The sequence below is a fragment of the Arachis duranensis genome, chromosome 7 (assembly GCF_000817695.3).
Source record: "Arachis duranensis cultivar V14167 chromosome 7, aradu.V14167.gnm2.J7QH, whole genome shotgun sequence".
In the NCBI taxonomy this organism is placed as follows: Eukaryota; Viridiplantae; Streptophyta; class Magnoliopsida; order Fabales; family Fabaceae; genus Arachis; species Arachis duranensis.
The window spans coordinates 14434215-14455731 of NC_029778.3; the positions used below are offsets into that span (position 1 = coordinate 14434215).

General features: G+C 31.6%; 2 protein-coding genes across 2 annotated transcripts; one reads left to right on the forward strand and one right to left on the reverse strand.

Moving 5' to 3' along the window:
• Positions 1 to 301: 301 nt before the first annotated feature.
• On the forward strand, positions 302 to 5514 carry LOC107457939 (glutamate decarboxylase 4). Its single transcript, XM_016076133.3, has 6 exons — positions 302 to 657; positions 738 to 942; positions 3515 to 3930; positions 4022 to 4275; positions 4353 to 4405; positions 4805 to 5514. The coding sequence occupies exons 1-6, from the start codon at positions 572 to 574 to the stop codon at positions 5300 to 5302; spliced, it is 1512 nt and encodes a 503-aa protein (XP_015931619.1). The 5' UTR covers positions 302 to 571; the 3' UTR covers positions 5303 to 5514.
• A 564-nt stretch (positions 5515 to 6078) lies between these two features.
• Positions 6079 to 8774, reverse strand: LOC107457942 (L-type lectin-domain containing receptor kinase VIII.1). The gene has a single exon (XM_016076137.3). It carries the CDS (start codon positions 8595 to 8597, stop codon positions 6501 to 6503), a length of 2097 nt encoding a protein of 698 aa, XP_015931623.1. The 5' UTR covers positions 8598 to 8774; the 3' UTR covers positions 6079 to 6500.
• Positions 8775 to 21517: the final 12743 nt, after the last annotated feature.

Genomic DNA, 21517 nt, shown 5'->3' on the forward strand with positions numbered 1-21517 from the left:
ATTATTTAAATTTTAATTTTAAAATTTTAACTATTTTATTTTTTTTTACATAAAATCAGTTTTGCTAATTCAATCAATAGCTCATTAATTAAAATAATAAATTAATAAATTAATAATTTAATCGATTCGATTTCTCTTCACAAGCGGTGTTCCAAAGGTAAATACCATGAAACCAAAAAATGAATAATTAATATACGGCATGTGAAAACAAAACAGTAACATATTTTATTTGAGATATGTTAGAAAGTTGAAAGCTCAATCAACGGCAACCATAGAAAAGTGAAATGTCAGTTTTTAATTTTGTTTTAGAAGAAGTGAAAACTCAAAACCGTGTTTGGTTTCTGGAATAACGAGAACGCGTAGTAGCATTTTAATTTTCTTTGGCTCGGAGCATGAATTCTTATTGGAATGAATCCCATTAAATTCCTTCCATACACATGGCTTCACTACCATGCATCCATCACCACTCCTATTTAAACTCTTCTCTCTCATCTCATTCCCAAATTCATCACATTTAATCAAATCAAATTCAAGACAAACACGCCCTTAGATCTCTCTCTCTCTAGCTATCATGGTTCTTTCAGAAACCGCTACCGGCACCGATGTCTCAGTCCACTCTACCTTCGCCTCGCGCTACGTCCGCGCCTCCCTTCCCAGGTAGGTCGCTCTAGAATATAAAATACATATTAAAAATATATAAAATAATACATATATTAAATATGCACAAATATATACAGGTTTAGGATGCCGGAAAATTCGATACCAAAGGAAGCAGCGTATCAGATAATAAACGACGAGCTAATGCTGGACGGAAATCCAAGACTGAACCTGGCGTCGTTCGTAACGACATGGATGGAGCCTGAATGCGACAAACTCATCATGGCTGCCATTAACAAGAACTATGTGGATATGGACGAGTACCCTGTCACCACTGAGCTCCAGGTACCACTTCTATTATTATTTCATGAAAATCTCATATGGTATTAGGTAAATGCATGTGTCACGGGTGAATAGAATTCTCCATAGTTTAATTATTACAATGTCACCGTCCTTTACTCTTTTACTAATATTCAACTGTGCTAACGTGTTCTGGTCATTTGTTTTTAAAAGTACTATTTTGTCAAAATGCCCAAAGTCTATAAACCTGACACTAGGAATTATTTTGCTTGCGCATTAATTTTTTTCACTAAGTATATATATTTTTTCTTAATATATGGTAAGTGGACATGAAGAATTACTGAATTAGCAACAAAGATTACAAATTTTTTATTCTTTCAAAAATCATACATCCACTGACTCTTAATTTTAGTTATTTAAAGCTATGTTACTCTAAAGTTTTTCGCTTTAGTAATATTATCCAAAATAGTTGTAAATAGTTTTAATTTCTATCCTTTCTTATTTTGTTAAACCTTTTTTTTTTTAATTTGTCATTTCTCCCTCTCTCTCCATCTCTCCCTTTCTCTTGGTAACTCTCCATCCTATGTATATATGTAAGAAAATTTTGTAACTTCATTTAATTCATTAAATTGGAACAATTAATGGAAATTTTCATTGTAAACATTTATTCTTCACGCATGACGTGCTAATAGTAACTAGACTTAACAACTTTAACAAACCAGGACTAACTACAACAAAATGAATAATAATGCTATTGTATAATAATAGATTTATATCAAAATCAATTATTAAAATTAATTATCAGTATAAAATATATACTAAAAATAAATTAAATTATATATATTTATACATAAATATATAGTATTTAATTTTGGTGTGTAGATAATATTTTTTTTTTCTTATGTAACTTAAAATTTTTAGTTTTCAACAAATTTTTTACATTTAATATCTTAAAAAATGTCCACTTGCATTGTTAGCTTTATTTTTTTAATCATTGAAAATGAAAACATATACTTTTCGTAAATTGTGTTGTGTGTGATATTGAGGCCTTTGATAATATTTATTCCTTTTTTCTTTCTTGAATCCCGGTCTAAACTATTTGTTGGACTAGTTTATATGATCTGTTGCTGGACATTTGTGGGCCCATTAGCAAAGATTGGGGTGGCTTAGTTAGTTATATCAACAAAATCATGTTGGTAAATTTAAGTGATATTGGGCACATAGCAATAACAAATATCCCAATTTAATCTCTAACAATATATCAGATAAATTAGTTCATAATAAAAGTATTTGACAAATTATCCTCTCATTTTCAGAATATTACACAAATTAGCCCTTAATAAAATAAATAGATGAATTAGTCCATTATCTTTTAAAAAGCTTGGACAATTTAACACCCGAACCATACTATTTTTTAGAAAAATTAAGAACTAATTTTACTACTTTTCAAATATATTAGGGACTATTTTGTCCGTTTATTTGATCAAGGACTAATTTTTCTAATGTTTTAAAAACTATGAACTAATTTATCAAATTTTTTATTAAAAACTAATTTGTCCAATACAAAAATCATTAGAATAAAAATTTTGGATATTATTCCCAAAAATATTTTCAAAAGAAAAAAAAATCCCGAACACTTTTTATTAAAAAGAAAAAGAAAAAGTCTAGGGAATTAGTAGATTTTGTAATTTTTAGCCATCAATAATGTTTTAATGATGTGAAATTGTATCTAATGGTGTAGAATTATTCAATTTTTTTTATTAAGTAATAAATACTGGGCAAAATTTAACAAAAGGGCTGGCCTAACACTCCTAAAAAAAAAAGAGAGCGCAGTGATATATCCCTTTCTTGACTTTGTTCCTTGTTCCTACCCTCTCCTCTAAGCCTATAGTGAGTTTCCTAAAGTCTAGTAATTTATTGGGGGGCATTTTTCCATGTTGATGATGAGGCTCTGGATTCATAAACAAAATTGTGTCACCAATTGATTGGAGAATCTTTCTCTTTATATAGTGAAGGCCATCTTCTTTCTCTTTCAATACAAACATATATGGATTGTGGGTGAGAATAGGATTGACAATAATATATGTGGGACAGTTTCCCTTTTATTTTTTCTTCATCAATATCAGTGCTTTTTAATTCCTTTGTTTGTATGTTTCCTGTGGACAACATTTCTATCAGTTGGTCAAATCAAATGCATCATGCATGTACAAAATTATGTAGTATTTTGGATAAATCTACAGTAGTTTGGAATATTGCCCATTAGCATCACTAGTATAATTTAGATGATTCGATAGAAGGACTATTATCTTCTAAATTACTCTTAATATTATAACAATGTTTGATATGTAACATTCACCTCAAAAAATTTAAGTTACCAACATGTTGTATAAGTTATAACCAAACATCTTAATAGTCAAGTAATTAACGTTGTTTGAACGAGCTATGATTCAAATGACATAGTCTTTTCATACTCACCTAGAGATCGCGTTATGTGAATACTCATAGGTAGATATCTTTATGAGAATCGTTAGATGATTTGATATGTTTGACTAAACTGGTTAAGATAATACATGCAACGTTTTAGTTATGATCTTAACATGAATACATGTTATTGCAGAACCGATGTGTGAACATGATAGCACATCTATTCAATGCGCCACTCGAAGACGGAGAGCCGGCAGTTGGCGTCGGCACAGTTGGGTCGTCGGAGGCCATAATGTTGGCCGGGTTGGCCTTCAAACGGAAGTGGCAGAACAGAAGGAAGGAACAGGGATTGCCTTTTGACAAGCCCAACATTGTGACTGGTGCCAATGTGCAGGTTTGTTGGGAGAAATTCGCCAGGTACTTCGAGGTGGAACTGAAAGAGGTGAAGCTTCGCGACGATTACTATGTAATGGACCCTGAGTTGGCCGTGGAAATGGTTGATGAGAACACCATTTGTGTGGCTGCAATCCTTGGTTCCACTCTCAATGGAGAGTTTGAAGATGTCAAGCGCCTTAACGACCTCCTTGAGCAAAAGAATAAGGAAACAGGGTACGTACATATAAACATCCTTGTGCAAAAAAACAGTCAGAACTTGCCTTATTTAGCATTCATTAATTGTTGTGTTATAAATGTGTGTTAGATGGGAAACTCCAATTCACGTGGATGCAGCAAGTGGAGGATTCATAGCGCCATTTCTATATCCAGATCTTGTGTGGGACTTTAGGTTACCATTAGTGAAGAGCATTAATGTTAGTGGCCACAAGTATGGTCTTGTCTATGCTGGCATTGGTTGGTCCATTTGGAGAAGCAAAGAAGACCTTCCTGAGGAACTCATCTTCCATATTAACTATCTTGGTGCTGATCAACCCACTTTTACTCTCAACTTCTCCAAGGGTATATATACTAACAACTTCATTCCAACACCATACTCTATTTCTACTATTTATTAAATGTGGTATTTATTAATGCAGGTTCTAGCCAAGTTATTGCTCAGTATTACCAACTAATTCGTTTGGGTTATGAGGTATTCCACTAATCCTTCAAATTCAACTTCATTTTAAACTAAGAAAATAAGGGTAATTGTCCATTACCCTTCTTTCTTCAGAAACAAGTTACACTTTGGTTTTACTATATAAAGGACTACTAATTAATAATGATTTAAATGTTTTATCACATAACATTAGCTAGATACCATTTAATTTTACATCTCTTTTCATTTTGTGAATGTTAATAAGACAACTGATAGTGTGTAATAGAATCTTTCACAAGACTAATTGATAGATGCAATAGTTGTCTATAATTTCATGAGATTGATTTGGTAAAGAGAAATTCTTATACATCCAACAAAATTTCCATACATGATTCTCCAAAAATTTTTGTTCAAATAAAGCTACTAAATGTTTTGTCCTGATTGTATTTTCAGGGATATAAGAATGTCATGGAAAATTGTAGAGATAACATGCTAGTACTTAAAGAGGGACTCGAGAAAACAGACCGGTTTAAAATTGTATCAAAAGATAACGGCGTGCCGCTGGTGGCCTTCACACTCAAGGACAGTAGCCACTTCAACGAGTTCCAAGTCTCGGACTTCTTGCGTCGCTTTGGTTGGATAGTGCCGGCATACACCATGCCTCCAGACGCACAGCATGTTACCGTGCTGCGTGTTGTCATAAGGGAGGACTTCTCGCGCACCCTCGCGGAGCGCCTTGTCCTCGATGTCCAGAAAGTGTTGCATGAGCTGGAATTGCTTCCTGCAAGGGTAGTGTCCAACACCACCGTGACACCCAATGGAGAAGTTGTGGACAATAATGTGAAAGTCAAGAAGAGTGAATTGGAAACACAAAGGGAAATCACTATGGTTTGGAAGAAATTTGTGATGGAGAGGAGGAAGATGAATGAGAAGATGAATGGTGTTTGTTAGAGCTAGCTAGCTTTATTTAGATAATTGTGATTTATGGTGGAAGATTGATTGAGTCTATGCAATATTTTTGTTAAACTCGTACAAATTAGAGAGATGTATGTTTTAAGCCAGAAAAGAAGTTCTTTTATTGTTGAAGGAAACTTCTCCTCCATGTGTGTTTAAAATGTATCAACCATTATTTTAGATCATACAAAAATTTCTCTAAGATTACATAGATGATAATATCTTATCTGTTAACAATATAAAATACCAATATTAACCTCATGTTTTAAAAATTAATATCTTAGTTCTTGCTATTGATCAAATAATGTTGTAGTACACTAGTACAATAATGAAATACTGTGCTGAGCGCTTCCATAATCCATACATCAAGAAAATTATAGAACTGAAAAGTAAGAACATACATATGATTAGGACCAACACTCATTTAATGTCCTTATCACAAAATTCCAAAACAAATTATGAGAATGTGGTGACAAGAGATGAGTATTGGTGTCCTTTTTCTCCAATTCAATATAGAATTTGCCAGCAAGGAAGATACTATATTTCTGGTGAAGAAACCAGTCTCAATAAATGAAATCCACATGAGAAGCTCAGGCATTATTAGCTCAATTAATTCATAAATAATTGAAGAAAGAAGGAAATGGAATGGAACCTATATATGGAGATATTTGAATTAATAGTGAAACGAATACATACATGTATATACACAACAATAGTGAAAAGAAACATTATCTACCAATGTTTTTCATTGGTGCAGATACAAAACTTGGAGGTCAAAGGTGAATGCTTTAGATAAATATTTATCTTTTATTAGTACCATGGTACCTTTAAATCAAGTTTCCCCAAAGAAAACCTTGCTTATCATCCATCAATTACATAACTAATGTAGAGTTTCCATAACCTTCCATAGATCATTAACTTGTAGCAGCATTTTGACACCAACATTTTTGCATTGCCCTTTAGAATGAAATGAATCACTCCAATTAGTTTGTGCCCAAAAAAGTTGTACACACACCAGCACTCTGCCATGAACTATGAGTACTAGAGGCACAAATTGCATTACCTTTAACCCACCCCCCCAAAATTCCTTTCCTCAAGGCCTCTTAATTGCATGTTATTAAATCATTTACATACATGAACAAATGAATAATCTTCTATTTACACTATTGAGTCAATAATTATAAGATTTTCCAACTCAGACTATATCTATACCACTGAAGCTGTTCTCTGAAGTTGAGGTAGAAATGGTGATTATTCCGTCAATGTCAGATACACTATCTTGCAAGCTCAATAAGAGTTGAGAGTGTGAGGTACTTAAACCTGTATTTGGTTTTGTTGTTGGGACAATAGGAACTTCAGCATCACCAACCAGCATCTGAACCACACTCCTCATCGAAGGCCGAGCCAACGGGTCCGAGTTCGAGCAAGCTAGCCCAACCATCAGCACCCTCCTCATCTCCGCTTCGTCGAATTCGTTCTCGAGTCTCGGGTCTGCCGCCAATAGCAACCTCCCTTCCCTATGCAAAGTCCAAACCCATTCTACCAAATTGCTACTAACACCGCCTTTTCCAGCCCCAGTAGCATCTTTCTCTATTGGTCTTCTCCCACTAGCAACCTCAAGGACCACCGCCCCGTAACTAAACACATCAGTCTTCTCAGTAGCTTTGCCAGTAAGGAGATACTCGGGCGCCAGGTACCCCATTGTTCCGGCCGCCACTGTGGCATCCGGAGACTTATCATGCTCAGTTTGCCTTGCCAAACCAAAATCCCCCAACCTGGCATTAAACCCTTCATCCAACATTATGTTACTAGTCTTAATATCCCTATGAATAACCTGATTCTCACACTCTTGATGCAAGTAGGCCAATGCGGATGCCACCCCCAACAAAATCTTTCTCCGGTGAGACCAAGGCAGAGGCATCCGGGCCTCGAACAAAGCCTTATCCAAACTCCCATTAGGCATCAAGTCATACACCAACAAAATCTCGCCTTTCTCGTGACACCAACCCTGAAGCCTAACAAGATTCCGGTGCCGAAGGGTTCCAATTATGGACAACTCAGACAAGAACTCATTCTTACCTTGACTACTGTGGCTACACCTCTTCACCGCAACAATTTCTCCATTCTCAGGCATAACACCTTTATACACAGTACCAAAAGCACCATGACCAATGATCCTATTAGCATTGAAACACTTAGTAGCAGCCTTCAACTCCTTATAACTAAACTGCTTAGGCATCTTAATAATCTCAGAACCAAGTGTATCCAATTTCTTAACACGCTTGAATTTCTTAGAATAAACCCAAATCAAAGCACCAGCAAATAAAGCAAGAACAAAAGCACCAGCAGTAACAACACCGGCAACCGCACCCAAATTTTCTTTACACAAACCATTGTGGCAAGAAGACGACTTACTCTCCTTTTGTGCCACTGAAGGTGCAATTGATGGCGGTGGCGACAACGACGACGAAGAACCAGCTGAATTAGCCCCCGGGTTCATCAGAGTAACCGCCGGCGGTGGCGGCGCCGCCGCCCCCGCCGACGACGACGGAAAGAAAGAGCTAAAGCTCCACCATTCAACACTGTGAGTCTCGGTGCTTCCTTGTGTAGAACCAGAAAACCCTACATACATAAAATCGTTGAAGTATCGATCGGCGTCAAGATTCATTGTCAAAATGGGGTCTTTCGGTTTCAGATTCGAGTACGAGACCCAAACCGTTAAAACCGTTGTTGATCCATCGAACTCGATCCACGCGTTCACCGTGTCACCGCTTTTGAGATCGACATTGATGAATCCCAAGTCGAAAACCTTCGCCGAAACCATGCTATTTAAGTCCACGCCGACGTGGTTACCGTTAATGTCCTTGAACTCAGCGTCCATTAACGTGTCGAATTCAACGGCGACGAACTTCGTGGCGGCGGCGGCGAGGCCGAGACTTCCGCCGGCGTCGCCGAGGGAGTCGTCGTCCGGCGAGAGGACAAATGCGAGGCCGCCGCCAATTGATGAAGGGTTGAGATTGGTTACAGAAAATGAGAAGAAGGTTCGGAAGCTGGCCGGAGAATGGTTTCCCGGTTGGCGGAATCTGACCGGACGAGAATATAAGGCTCTGCCGGAGCCGGAGTTGGGGACGGGAAGGTCGCGCGTGAGGCTGACAGTTCCGTTGTTCAAGTGAGCGTCGCCGAGGAGCTTGAGAGAACTGAGCGTTAAAGTTCCAAAGTCAAACTCGGTGGAAGCAAGGGTGGGTGTGAAGAAGAAAAAGATGAAGAATGTGAAGAAGGAAAGAAGCGACATTGGGGAAAAATGGAAGGGTTTGTGATTTTGATTGAATTCCAATTGGCGAGTGTGTGTAGTATGTAGTGTTAGTGTAGAGTGTGATTTTTGTTTTGTTGTTTACTGAACGTGAAAGTGTTAGCTTCTTCACGGGTTGAGAGAGAGAGAGAGAGAGAGAGAGTAGTTTGGAGAAGGAAACTAAACTAAACTAAACGGAGGAAGAGAACAAGCGATGGCATGAAGTGGCAGAGAATCCGAAGAGGGACTGAAGATGACAGGTAGGTCGACATGTCGCCACGTGTTCCCTCTCTCTCTCTCCCCTCAGCAAAATACTATCTTTATACGTATGTGTGTTAGTGTCATAGTGTGTATGTATATACTAGCATATAGCATATGTAGGAGAGTGATATCACTTCTATGATTCAATGTTTAATTAATATCAGTTAATTTTTAAAAAATATTTATTTATTTTAAATTTAGAGATTAAATTATAATTTTTTTATTTTTAGTTTTAAATTATAAATCTAAATTTTCACAACTAATTACTGTTAGCTAGTTAATTAAAAATTAATTCTTTATATTTTTATGTAATTCTTTTTAACAATTTAATTTTGATACATTAATAATATTGTAAAATATTTTATATAATTATTTTTTTGTTATCTACGGTATCTAAGCTCCATTTTAGGGTCTGTCGCTGGCCAATGAATTGCTCCATGCACAAGGCAAGATTCGAATCCTCCGACACTTGCTTAAGTGGACCATTCGACCAACCCAAGTTGATTTTATATAATTATTTTATTATATTCATTTTTATGATTATTTATGTAATTCATATAAAAGATAATTATTTTTATTAACATGATAATACATAATTTATATATACATATAAAATTGTTTATGCTGATATACATTAAAACTAAATTTTAATTTTAAATTATCATTCATTTTTATAGTTTTACTTTTGAAAAATGTTATTTGTACACTAAAATCAGTCACCAATATAGTTATGTATAAATATATGTGTAGTTTAATTTATTTTTAATATATATTTATATTTTAGCATGTATTTTATACTAATGACTGATTTTAATAACTAATTTTAATATATACATAGCATAACCTTTATTTTTTTATAGTGAACAAAAAACTATTGTAAGAGAGGTTTAAAAATAATACATAATAGAAGAGTGACATTATTAATTAAAGACGAACAATATTTCATTATTTTCGTCTTTATAAATTTTAATAAATTAAATTATTTTCATACTAAATGTTTGTCAAATTACTATTTTAACCAATGAAAAGTTTGCATAACCAAAATAACCATGTATGTATCTATATTTATAGAGAGTATGATCCGAAAAATAATTTTATACTTTATTTGTTTTGTTTTATTAGCCCTCCTAGCGTCATGTGCATTAATGTATTTTGTAGGTTTATCTTGAATTCAGTGACTTTATGCGATTCTATCTTTTTGTCATGAGGTATTTTGAAAGGGATGTGTTAACGCAAAATTGTTGTATTATTGCATTAATCGGATAATGTATAATGTTGTGCTATTAAGATGATGAATTCAATGTTTTAAGGTCATATTATTGTGTCTATTCAAACATAGTATAAGAAAGAGTATTAAACTTGATCAAGTACTCTTAGGCATAGCATATGAGTAGTAAATAGAATGATAATTTGAAAAAGAAAAAAGCGTAGGTTAGGAAGAGAAAGCAAATAGGTATAAAGGTGTGAACTTAAAGGGTGGCTTTGCGTCTAAATGCGTTAAACTGTAGTGCAGACAAATTGTTAATCTTACCCCCCAAGTCAAGGGCTGTATCGGTCACGCACATGTCCACTCTTATTATTATATTACTAATGCAAATAACTAGATATTCGCATAGTATTAAACAATAAATTATTATAAGGTCAGAGGGATAACATAACACATCCCTACTGTTCTGCTTCCTTATTCCCTGATGCCCACTGTGACCCATGGGTAATGTTAATTTGGACTTTTCATTTTTTATTCTAAAACCACCATTTGCCTAACATGGCACCATCATCAATTGCTAGATTTATTATTGCAACTGCAAATGTGGGTTTTTAATTGACAAAATTATAGATAAATTGAGAATGTGTGGTTGTGCATGGGCGAATTTCATAATTAACCGTGTTACTATTACAATAATTGCATAATTTAGATATTTTTGCAGGGGATATTGAATGGTTCAATGAATGATATATCTAGCTCAACATAACATGAGAAGGAGTGATATGCTGGAACTTCAAGTGGGAAAATAATAGTAGAAAGATTTAATAGGAATAACATACAGAAATATTAAAGGAAATAGTAAAAGAGGAGATAACTAGAAAAGTAATGATAAATGTATTTAGGGATGTGAAGCTTGTTAGAGGGAGTGACGATTCTTTTGTGTGGTAACTTACCAAGGTATGAGGTTTTCTCTCTGAATTTTTTTTTTCTTTGGAGGTGCAAAATTATGGAAAGGATGTGCCTTAAAGAACAAAATTGATAGTTTGTTTGCTATTTTTTTATAAAAAAGAAAATTTTAAATATAGTCAAGCAATACTTGCAAATAATTTACATGTGGTGTATAATAGATGGTGTGAATTTATCTATAAGTAAAAATTTTTTATACCATTAACAAATATTATAGTCAAATCCTATTAATTATTACTTCTTTTTCTATTGTGGATTTTGTACGTATTTTTTAATGTTTTCAAATATTTGTTTATTTATAACATTTAGATATATATTTTTTAATTTGTCCCAAATATCACTTTAAGATAGAGAATATATATCTTTAGAAAAAGTTATATTAATAGCGAAAATCAGTCACTATATTATAATTAATGTACAGTAGTCACTAGTGTTAGTGTTAAGATGTCAACATATTTTGTGATTTATAATTATTAATTAGTTATTATTAATATTTTTAATAGTGTAAGATTATATTTAATGATATGAGATTATACATTCTTTTTTTGATAGTTAAATACTGATTAAATTTTAATAAAAATGTCAATCTTAAAACTTTTTCTTATTATGTATTTATATTTTTTAACATGTATTATATATATATAATTAATTTATATTGTACATATAATACAGTAGATAAATATATATTAATTGTATTAATTCTATCTTTCTATATTAGGGCAACTTTTTAGAAACAGCAAAAACAATAGTGAATAAAAGAATTGGATATTCTTGCTGGCTGATAAGGCGTAGATAATCTTTATGCATATTCTATCATAAATCCCAATTTAAATGCGAAGAATATTAATATACATACGTTAACATATTATCACCCTAATTATAAGAGAATCACTGAATCAATAATCTACATCTTTAATACATTCTGTAAGGTCTTATAATATAAATGCTGTTCTAGCCTTCTAGGTATAGGAAAAATTTATGTCAATTATTTTATATATTCTTGTTGGTACAGCTTTATTAGTGTAACTTCCACTTGAATGTTGCCCAGATTCCTATTATCAAATACAATCCAAGTAGAAAGGAATAAAGGAAAGATTTAAGGGGAAAATAAAAAATAAAAAAAGAATCATCTTTTATGCCTCCAATATTTACAAATAAAGGATAGTGCAATTGGAAACGAAGTTGCCTTGCTCCCCCTTTTCTTTCCCTTCTTGTATGTTACTTTTATTTCTTTCTTTCTCTTTTTATTAGCTATCTTTTTAGTTGGAAATGATGTCTTAATTCTGTGTTTGACAACAAGAAGTCATTATACACTCATAAAGTTAATTTAGGTTTTAAGAAAAGCCTTTCATCACTAAAAATTAGTTGACAATAAATAGAGGCTAAGCAAGTTTAGAACAAAACATCTAACCGGAAAAATAGCTGCCCAAGATACGAATAGAAAAATCGACTTCACGTGAAATTGATATCCGAGAGTTATTAGATAAAAATTTAGTCAAATGAGTTAAATTATCTAACATCTCACAAATATCAACTTCACATGAAGTCGACTACACCTGAATTTCCACCTATTTTCATATTATTTTAAATGCACCTAATAATTTTTACAACATATAAACATAAATAATTATAGTTAGTTCATTGTAAAAAAAAATAAATAAAAAAGGTTATAATAAGAACAAGAATTTCTTTCACAAGACATTAGATGTGAGACAACGGAAAATTAAACATATGCATAAATGCTGCGTTGAGAATTGATGCACACGCAATATATGATATCGTTATGTATGTTTCCACGAAATTTAATAATGAAATGAAATAAAGATGACGATCGGTTCGTTATATATTAATGCTCCTAGTCGTATTAGAAGAGGAGAGAGAGAGAGAGAGAGGAAGAGAGTATAATGTTATTTATTTTATTTTATTTTATTTTCAATATTGATATCATTGCTTATGTTGCCAAATAAGATAAGATGCTGTTTCCACCACAACAAAAATGAGAAAGGTATATGCATATGGAACCAATTAAGCTTTTAGTCATACTTTACCAAGCTTCTACTCAAACTACTCCATGATGCCTTTTTTGACAATTAGGTTACTTCTTCATAAACCTTATCTCATAAACACCAATTAATCCACATAACCAAACCAACTAATCTCTTTTGGGGACTTTATATTTACTAATTTTAGCTTTCACCAACCAATTAACCTCTTGACTAATTTCTAATGTCTTTTCTCAATCCCTTTTGATTTCTTATACATATGAATTTATTTGAGGAACTTTTTTTGTTTCATTAATTAGAAGTAAAAGTCCATTACATATTTTGTGTTACATTCAAGTAGCCTTTTATTTAACTTCTTAATAAAATTAAATTAAACTAAAGTTACACTTCTAAAAACTGAAAAATTATACAACTTCAGATTATGATAATTTTGCATCGTATTACTAATGAGTATGACTTCAACAACCAAGTAAGCTCATCAAATCTCTAATCTTGATTTTAAAACCACTTCTTAAGCTTGGTCTCTGCTATATACATAGTCAACGCTTCCGTTGCCATGTTTGTATTATATCATTGTTTTGTATATAACATCAGCTCCACCAAAACATATATTAATATTACATTACGATTTAAGACCCGACAAAAAATAAATAAATATAATAGCACAGTGTGGTAATATACTAATATGGATGTCCATGAGCTGCTCAATATTTTAATATTAGGAGGCTCATGTTATCAAAAAAGATTGAATTTAATGAGATTTAAAAAGGATGACTACTCTTGTAAGTGTATAAATAGAATAGCGTGGTCCGAGACAAAAGACATACATATTAGAAAACACTACTCTATCTATAGGTACATTCATCAATATACAAAGAGTATTGATTTAATAATTATTTATAGTCTGATCCAACACTGAGATTCAGGACCAAATAAGACAAAGAGGCCCAATCTATAGATTGGCCTCTCCTCGCAACCGATCTCCATCCAAGAGGTCGGATTCTACGCAAATTCCACTAAAAGGAAGTCGGGAGTCAGATTAACTGGCAGATAACACTTATTCAAATAAGTAACTGCCTCTAAAATTTCTCAACCCACCTCCAGAAATCAAATCTTAACCTTCCTAAGATAAAGGAACGGTTATCTCCTTAAAAGGTGGAGCCACTCCAACGGTGGTTATGGGTTCACCACTATAAGTACACTGACAACCCTCAGGTATCTCTAAGTTCTCATACTCTCTAAACCTGCTTAGACCCTTGTTGACTTAGGCATCAGAGTGTCTTTGCAGGTACCACCCCCTTTCTCCTTCCTTCGAATACAAGTCGGACGAAGGTCTCAAACGCGGGACCAAACCTAAAGGCCTTCTTCCCAAGACGATTGGGCCACCTCGCGAGTCCAGTCCATCAATCTCCGGTTACCCAACGTAACAATAATATTAATACTAAATTTTTTTATTTATATTTTTTATTTTATATTTATTTTTTCTTCTTTATTTATTTATTTTATAACACGTTATTAGTACAAGATTTTGATCAAAATTTAGGAAGACTCAAGTAATAAATTTTTATTATGCCAAAGCTCTCTCATCAGAATTTAATATTCTTGATATATCTGGAAACAACTACTTATTATGATATTAGATGTCGAAATTCATGTTAATTTAATAGATCTTGGAGATACTATTAAGGCTGGAAATAAAGCATCCAAATGATAAAGTCAAAGTCATGATCTTCCTTTGTCGTAATCGGATTGAAAAATGAATCTCTAACATTAAAATATCTGCTCTTTGAAATTTAATTTTGGATCCAAATGAATCTCAATTAAACTAAAAAATAAACTGAAATTATTTAAGGAATAAAAAATTTTGTCAATACTTATAAGCAGCATTAAGTGAACTTCAATTAATACAAATGAACTGAAATAAACTAAGAAATGAACCGAAATTATTTAATGATGGCATCAGAAAAAATTAGAACTAATAAAAATGTTTGCAAAATATTGGTATTATTGATGATGACGATAACAAAAAGAAAACTAAAAACAAGAAGACGCAACATTGGGGGAGAAGAAGAACCTGTGTGCGCGAATTTGAAAGAAGAATGAGGAGGAGGAGAAGAAGAAGAAGGGAAGAAGAACAACAACCTGCGTGCGCAAATTTAAAAGAAGAAGGAGGAGAAGGAGGAAATAGAGAAGGAAGAGGAGAAGGAAATTGAGAAGGAGAAGGAATAGGAGGTGCACAATTGAAAAAGTTGTTATAACAATTTGGTTAGACTTGATTAAATATTTTGCTTGAATATAGAGCTTTACTATTTTTATTTAGGATATACAATTTGGACAAATCAGGTTTTTAAAAATTTTTATTTATATTTTATTTTATTCCATATGAAAATTCTTCCTACTATATGTAGTTTTTTCCTAATTTTTTTTGCCTAATATATTATTTATCATTTGATGGTGTTCCATCTATTAGTGTTTAGTTGTAGATGTTATTATTTCTGGTTTGATTTTTGTGAATTTCCTTTTTTAAATTCAGTAATATATGAAACAGCTTTAGAAGGGTTTAAAGTAATCTCATTTTATCCCTATTTGATCAATTAACTCTTTTTTATCATAACGTCAGCCAGGAATATGTCCCAGATTTGAAGATTATGTACATAATAAGAACTAAAATCATGATGTAGCAGAATCATGATCCTATCCTTTGTTTTATATAGTTAAATTAAATGAAAAAATAAATTCAGATAGGTTTCATTGATTGGTAGTTCAGATTACTTGGATTAAATTTCAGTGTGATGAAACCAAAACCACCCATTTGTTTGAGACAAACTGAGACTTCTCTGCCATAGTTCAATTTCTTAAGATTATAGTACTAGATCTAAAATGTTTATCTTTATTTAATTCTGAGTGTGTCTAATGGTTCATTTTAAAAAATTACACTATATTTACATATTAATATCTTAGAATACTTATTTAATTTTGCAAACTTTTATCACCTCCTAAGTCTCAATTATGTGTTCATGTCATTCTTAATTGTTCATATCATTCCCTTTTTCTACTCCTTTTTTGCTGGTGAAGTCGTAGTTCACGTATTTATGTTTGAAAACATTTAACTTTGAGACATTGATTTCCTTCCTCTTTGCATTATCGCAATTCATATCTCCTTCCTGTTTTATACTGCATTCACCAATTCATAATTTTGATCAATTAACTGCATTTGCCAATTCAGAATTTTAATCAATTTATTATACAAAGCACTTTTTGGTCCATTCATTTATGCATTATATTATTTTAAACGATATTCCTCTCATTACATAGTTAGTAGTTAGTTGTTATTAGACACAATATGCCTTTATTATCTTTACCTACTGATTCAATTATAATTTTCTAATATAAGATCTTAAAACCTCTTTCAAAATACAGAAGTTTTATATAATGCAATATTATACCCATTGTACTTTAAGTTTAATGTATATAAAAGCAATGAACAAAACTAAATAAAAGGTGCAGCTATATTATACAGTCACTTAGCTTCATAGGTCTGTTTACTTTCCATTAATTGCTTGGAACTTAAATTTCTTAAATTACCCTTAGTTTATTAAATTAAAGAGTTTGCCTTGAGTTTTTTATGCCTGTTTTAATTATCATAAGTTGTACATTGTGAAGCTTTTGATGAAGATTTCATATTTTGCAGTTAGCTGATATGTATGACCAATCATGTCTCTTAAGTGTTTATCAATGGTTGCTATATCTTGAAAAAGTTTATAAGATGTCCTTTGTAACGAGAATTTTTATATTTAGATCTCTCCCTTTCAACAATTTTTATTATGTGATAGCTTTTTATTTTTCTCTTTATGTACATTTCTTCCCCTTTATTGCTTCTTATGAGATGTTAATATAGTACATTGGAGTGAGGAGTTGTATTGAGAAAATTTTTTTTCATGTTTATTATTTACATTGTTTATTAGTTTGCTTAAGTTTTCCAGTTCTATCATTCTATGCTGACATGATCATGTTCTTGCATATGAATCTATCTTCTTTTTTGGCTATGATTATGTAATTCTGTAGAAGTTCTTTATGTAAATTTTAATAAGTTAATATTTAAAGTGGTTTCTAAAATTTAAAGGCAGTTTTAAATTAGCCTATAAAATTTCAATTAACTCAATTTAAATTCTCAATTTTTTAGAAGTGACTCATGTTAGTTCTATTAATCTCTATCAACGGTATTCTTACCTAAAATGTTAAGTGACACGACATCTAACCTTATTAAACGACGTCATTTTTTCTTTGGTGCATAACCTCTCTTTAAACGACATTGTTTTAGCCATTTTTGGGGTTAAAATTCAACTACACTTTATTAACAATAATCAAACTACTCAAACACAAAATTTTTTTTCTTCTTTTTCATTTTCTTGCATGTATCATACTGTAGAAGATCAATATCGTTGCTATTGTAGGTCGCCGACAAAGCTTGTTGCACGCATTTCTATTTGCTAGGACGAGGAAGAATTTGTGCACCACCGTTTCTCTCAAAAAGGTTAGTAACGCAATCATTTTATGTTTGGGTTCAATGTTATGTTGTGTCTTCTCTTTATTGGGTTTACAGGCCATTGATTTGTGGTTTATTTGTTTATTTGATGCTCAAATGGATTGGATGCACTCTGAAAATAAATAATTTTAGTTATTGATCCTCTTCTGTTAGGATATATTTTTTTTTAAAGACTGGTTATGATTAATATTAATTGTGTTATAGAGAAAAAAACACATTCAATTTAATGAAGTCTATCACTTTTTTATGTACCAGTTTTTTCTTATAGATGATTCTAATAACTGAACTTTTATTGTGGTTAGTGTTAACTGTGTTCTTTTTGACAAATAACTTGATTAAATTTTTTGTAATGATATTTTTTTTCTAAAAATATAACATGAGAAAAATTCATGTATGAGTAAATAAATTATGTTTGTCAATGTGATCATACGTAGCTGTTAATTATATATAGTAAAAAATTGTGTAGCTAATATTATAGGAATCACTTTTGTATATGAATTTTTATATTTTTTGTTCTTAAAAAAATTGCTTGACATATTAATGTAGAGTTAGCTGATGCATAATATTAAAAAAACTTTGAATTTTGAAGTTAAGTTGTTAATTGTTTGAATTATATTTATAAATAGGTGATTTGATAATTATTGTCTATCGTCGCGGAAGTAGCTTTGTTACAAAGAATAATATTTACGAAAGGGACAACACAGGTGAATTAACTGAACTAGATGAAGATAAATTGGATGTATTTTCATTGAAAAATTATTATAAGGAATTCGATTATGTTGACATTGTTAAATATTGGTGGCTTATTCCTGGTAAACCTTTAAAGAGTAGACTGAAAGCACTTTTACATGACAAGAAATTGTTAGAGATATGCTATCTTGCAAAAATAAACCAAAAAACAGTTCACTTATATTTTGAGCATAGAGTTTCTCAACATCATGATAATTAAGTACTTGAGTTAATAAAGCTTACTCCCATTGTTCCAGAAGAAGTCAAGGATACACCTATCACCACATTTAATCCAATAGGACGCCTAAATGATGTCTCAGCTACGAACCCCATTGAAAAACCACCAGTCTAGGTCCAACCCAAAGCACTAGCCCAGGCCCAACTCGAATTACCAATCCAGGCCAAACCTAATCCAGCAACCAAGCACAACTTATCTAAACCAAAGCCCACCTCAACCAAATTCACCACCACTAACATCAAATCCAAACCCCAAATCCACTACAACTAATTCTGTTAAGACTAGCCACACATCATCTAAATTTGCAACTAAACCCAAACCCAAGACCAAACTCTCATCATCTAAAGTCATAACCACTAAGCATACAAATAATCCCCAACCCATACCCACTTCAATTAACTCTGCCAAGACCAATTCTATTACCAGATCATCTGCTAGATCATCAAGTAAAATAGTGGAAACTCAGGATGGTGGAGATTGAACCAGTAGTAGTACTGACTCATGATTTTGTAGAAGACAACCTATATAGGTCTAACCAATTTGAAAGGGAGATTAACAGAAGGGATAACCTGAGTCACTTCTTAAAAATTGGGAGTTCAAATTGAGTCAATTAAAATTTTAGGAGTCAATTTAAAACTGATATTAAATTTAAGAGTCATTTTGAATAGGACAAAAAACCCAATTAAGCCAAGGAGAGTACAAATTTACATGATTAAGCCAATCTGAAAACGACTTCATCAATCAACCAAACTACATCTATATGTAATTCGAAAGAGGTAGATTCGAATTACATTTGTATATAATTCGAAGGAGCTCATTTCGAATTATTCACAAACACACGATGACACTAATTCGAATCTTCTTGTTTCGAATTATGAAAAAGTATAATTTGAAGTAGGTTGCTTCGAACTACACTTGTGCATTATTCCCAAAGTAGCCTCTAGTTGTAATTCGAATGGAGTTGATTCAAATTACTAACACTTGTGGATATTCAATAAAGATTACATTTAATAATATCCATAATGAATACAATCAAGAGTACATGCAATAATAAATTATAATATATTTTTTTTAAATTTGTTATAATTTTTTTATACTTTTTTAGTATATTTTTTAATATTATATAATATTTTTTTTAGTATCCTATTTTAGTAGATTATAATATTTTTTAACATATTTTAGTATCCTATTTTTTATTATTTTTTTAAATTTATTATTAACATATTGGGCTTATATACAAGGGAATAATTGTATATTGATTTTTTTTCTCCCACATTCTCAATAAGATCCCAATATGACTTTCAAAAAATTCTCCATTCTTATCAATCTTTTTGTATTCTATTTTCTTCCCTTCTTTTTGTTAATGACATCTTTGTCCTTTGCAGATAGACTCTTCTTATTATAAAAACATGCTTGCAAATCAAAATGGCAACATATTTGACTATGGTCGTTTCTCATTCCAAAATCAATATCCCAAACCCAAAAATTCCTAAAATAAGTTAACTCATATCTCCAAAATACAAACACTTTGTCACAATCCACAATTGGGGCACTCCAAGATTGCACCTTTTTTTCTCAACAAAGCTTAGAGTATTTATCAATCCTATTTTAGTATGTTATAATTTTTTTATTATAATTCTAAAAATAATAACATACTAAAATAGGATATTAGAAAAAATAATCTATTATAATAATAAAAAAATTATAACCTACTAAAATAGGATATTAAAAAAAATATTATATAATATTAAAAAATATACTAAAAAAAGTATAAAAAAATATTATAACAAATTAAAAAAATAATATTATAATTTAGTATTACATGTACTCTTGATTATATTCATTATGGGTATTATTAAATGTAATCTTTATTGAATATCCATACGAAATACAGTAAAAAGCACAAGTGTTAGTAATTCGAATCAATTCCATTCGAATTACAACTAGAGGCCAAATGTTAATAATTCGAATCAACTAGATTCGAACTACTTTGGGAATAATGCACAAGTGTAGTTCGAAGCAACCTACTTCGAATTATACTTTTTCATAATTCGAAACAAGAAGATTCGAATTAGTGTCATCGTGTGTTTGTGAATAATTCGAAATGAGCTCATTCGAATTATATACAAATGTAATTCGAATCTACCTATTTCGAATTACATATAGATGTGGTTTGGTTGATTAATAAAGTTGTTTTCAGATTGGCTTAATTATGTAAATTTGTGCTCCCCTTGGCTTAATTGAGTTTTTTGCCCTTTTGAATATTAACTCAAATTTGAACAAACATACAAATTTGTATTATTTTTATTAATTTTGTTGATGAGCTCTGAGATATCTCCAATTTAATTTTTCTAGACAGCCAATAATATTTACCATCTTGGTTTTAATTTCTATTAGTCCCTTATGAAATTTGCAATCCTATTATAGCCTCAGTTTGATTAGAATCAATGTTTGATTATCCTAATTTTGATGGTGGAAGAACTTGATTATCTTTTCAACTGAAATGGAGCTTTTCTCCTATTACGGCAATGCCAGCCAGTACAAAATTCAAGTCGTCATCGGAAAAGGAAGCTAAAGGAAGCTATGGTGCTGTATGTTCAGCCACCAAATATTCATGATATATTTGATCCCATATCTGATGTTGCACGCATTCGCTGGGAGATAAAGTTGCTTGGATATTGTTGAAATCAAACATGTCATGATGCCTCCTTTTAGGAGGGAGTTCAAGGACATTTATATTGTGTTTTCGATTCATGAATGCCAATGATGTCAACTAAGGCATTCGTATAAAGTACTACAATAAGATGTTGAATATTTAATGAGATGAATTGCTTTTTTTAGAGAAATTTTTTTATTTTCGATGTTTTTACAAGTTTGTTTCTATTATCTTTTACCGTGTATTCAACCAACAAAATTATGTTATAAGTGAATAAATATGAACATAAGTTACATTATGTGTAAAATATCAACAAA